General features: G+C 38.8%; 1 protein-coding gene across 1 annotated transcript; it reads right to left on the bottom strand.

The window, feature by feature from the left end:
* Window positions 1–254: 254 nt before the first annotated feature.
* CHMP2A (charged multivesicular body protein 2A) lies at window positions 255–1,650 on the bottom strand. The gene is given in 4 exon segments (XM_044684439.1): window positions 255–363; window positions 462–719; window positions 1,435–1,569; window positions 1,571–1,650. Coding segments are annotated over 4 exon segments (582 nt in total).
* Between the last annotated feature and the right edge of the window lie 1,638 nt (window positions 1,651–3,288).

The raw sequence follows: 3,288 nt of genomic DNA on the forward strand, positions 1-3,288 counted from the left end.
CTTTCTCTAAAGGTTGATAGCATCATGTATTCTTTAGAATTGTATTGGACGGCGGAGGGGAGCCCCCCGGCCCGGGCCCGGCCATGCCTCTGCCTCCCGGGCCAGGCCGCGCGGGCCCCGATGCAGCTGCGGGCCCGGAGCGCTGGGGCGGCCCCAAGTGGGCCCTGGAGGCCGCCGAGCTGGAGCAGCAGCGGCGCCAGGAGGAGAAGCTGTTCTTCCAAGTTGACATCAACATCAACCAGGGCTACAGTATTTTAATACTTGATTGCCACAGAATGGGAGCCTCTAGTGGAAGGGAGATTGCCAAGTTTTACCATCAGGATCAGTCCCAGTTCATCTAGCACTTGGGACACAATGGTGTCACTGAGATAGGAGAGAGCAGAGAAAAGGAGGTGAGGGATGGAGGGAGGAAAGAAGGTCTATCCTAGGACCCCAATCCCAGATCTTCCTTGGCCTTCCACAATTTCTTCTTCTAATCTTTGTAGTCCCCTATGGAATTATCAGTGATGTCATTCATCATCTCTTCTGCCTAGAGTTCAAATTCCATTTTGATCTTCTGGAACTGAGAGAACTTTAGCTGCTTCTCCATAGAACCCATAGCCAAGGGGTGATGTACTTCATGTACTGCACCATAGATTTCAGTTGTCAGTATCTTCAAGGACAAAGCATGGATGTTTGAGGGCATCATTGCAAACATACCAGTGTAATGGGGAGCTGTCCTAGAGGGATGTTAGATGATACAACCCACCTAGGAACTCTCAATGGCCAGTTAAGCACAAAACTATTAGCTTATGGAAAATAAAGTTTATTTCATAAAAAAAGGAATAAGGGAAACGGGTAGGTAGGACCCTAGTGCTCTTGAAACAAACTCCACCCAACTTTTAAGTCACCTGAGTAAGGAGAGCTTCTATTTCTTCTATAGGCCCTGCTTACAGTTCCCTGTTTTACCTAAGAAATCCCTAACACTATCTGACTTTATCCTAATCTTCCCACTAGTGATCAACAAAAGAAAAGGAAAAACCCTTAGTTTGGCTGCACTAAGTAACATCAAATCTAAATGAAACATTTTTGGATTACCTTAGCCCAAGAGGATTTCTGGCAGATGAACTACTAGCAGATGATCTTTGGACTCAGGAAAATTGGTTTCCTCCAAATAAATTCTCTACCTAGAAGTCAATGATTTCTCCACAAAATCTTGACTATCCAGGGAAAATCTCTCAGAGCAAATCCCTCCCTCAGCTTGGTGGAAATTCAGAGAGAAACAAAACCTCCTTTCAGCTTGGCGTAAATCCAAGAACAAGTCAGTTCAGTTATTTTCAGTTCAAACTCCCACAATTCCTTTTCCTTTCCAGAATCCTTTCCCAGGGTTTATCTTAAAATCCTCTTCTTTTAACTAATCCTGGAAATCAATCTATCCCTAACTTATATTCCTACACTACATAGTTACTGATAAGAATAAGATCCCAGGCCATAATTTTCATGGCATCCATCTAGCCCTATTTGGATGTCTTCTTGATGTCTGTGATGGTCTTCTCCTGGGTATCAAGACTCTGCTGCTTCCTGTCCAGCATGCAAGGCTCAGTTCAGGGCCTGTTGGTTCTGGTGACCAAGCTACTCTGGAGTTTTCTAGCATCCAAAGAGCAGTTCCATACTGGAACTGAAATGACCCTGGGCCTGACTCAAGAGGCACAACTACCACCTCCAGGAGGCTCCCCTAGATCATGCTGCCTCAGCCAGATTCTGCCTCCCACCTTCAATTCCCTGATGCCCTGGGTCTTCTTATGGAGGCCTGCTTTCTTCCAGAACCCACCTTTTTATTTATTGTTTAGTTTTGGGGTTTTGTTTTGTTTTCCATCAAAATTATATATGACAACTTTAGCTATTTCTCAATTGATAGACATTGTCTACATTTCTAAATATTTTTGTACATATAGGGCCTTTTCCTTTTTAAAAATTCTCTTTGGGATCAAGTCCTAGTAGAGCTATTTCTGGGTAAGGAGTATGCATAGTTCTCTAATCCTTTTGAGTATAGTTCCAAGTTTCTCTCCAATGTTTTGATTTGTTTCCAACTCCAACAACAGTACATTAGTGTTCCAATTTTCCCATATCTACTATAAAAATTGTTATTTTCTTTTTTTGTCATATTAGTCAATTTGATAGGTGTGAGGTGGTTCCTCAGTTGCTTTAATTTGATTTTCTCTAATCAATGGGGTTTAGTGTGTTTTTAAATAGGGCTAAATATAGCTTTGACTTCTTCATGGGATAATTGCCTGTTCATATCCTTTGACTATCAATTGGGGAATGATTTGTAGTTGTAAAAATTTGAGTGACTTCTGCATATATTTGAGAAATGATGGAATTAATATCCATATTTAATCATTACTTTTCTAGGCTGTTAGAATTTACATTTTATATATATACATACATATATGTATATATATGTGTGTGTGTGTGTGTGTGTATGTGTATGTGCTAATAGAAAATACATAGTAAATAGATTAAGGTAGATATTAGGAAGTTTTTAGATGTCAAGTTTCTTTATCTTGCATAAGTATAACTCCCTCTGTCTGAAGGGATAAGTTCCTCTTTCTTTGGTTATAAGCTCTTCTTTTAATTGCTACTCTCAGCAGATATATTTCTTCTCATTAACTACAAGTGATACTACTGTAGGACCTTCTAGCTAAAGCAATTTCCCTTTGACAGACTAGATAATAAGAATAAACTCTAGTCAAATAGAATAATTAGTCCAGTATGTCTCATAGTCTAGAAACTCTATATTATGTTCCCTGACATGCCAATACCCAGAAAGCTAGCAATTGCAACGAATGTTCCTATAAAAGTACTAGAAAATACACTGGTCAAGTGATCTGTCTTGTCCAACTGAAATACGTACAAAAATTTTTTTCTTAAGGTTTTCTATCACTTTCCATGCTTTATAATTTCTTCCTTTTTTACTATAAAAAATGAGCTCTATAAAGTCACTCTTTTGCCTCTGACTGCTAAAGAGTCAGTTAAACTGATTTATTGGCAACTACTAGCCTTGCAAAGAAATCATTGTACTCAGAAGATTTGCATCTCAAATTTTTCTTTTTCAGGTAAATAATTAATAGAAATGAAGCCTTTATCAGATAAACTTGTAAAAACTTTCCACCAGTTTTCTGTTTTGTATTTTGGTTATTTTTGGTTTTATTTTTGCAAAAACTTTTTTAATGTAAGTTAATTAAACTAATTCATTTATGTCCTCTTGGTTTATGATCAGGTTTATGAATAAAGGATTGATCCTTTATT

Source organism: Gracilinanus agilis, chromosome 1 (genome assembly GCF_016433145.1).
Source record: "Gracilinanus agilis isolate LMUSP501 chromosome 1, AgileGrace, whole genome shotgun sequence".
NCBI classification, from domain to species: Eukaryota; Metazoa; Chordata; class Mammalia; order Didelphimorphia; family Didelphidae; genus Gracilinanus; species Gracilinanus agilis.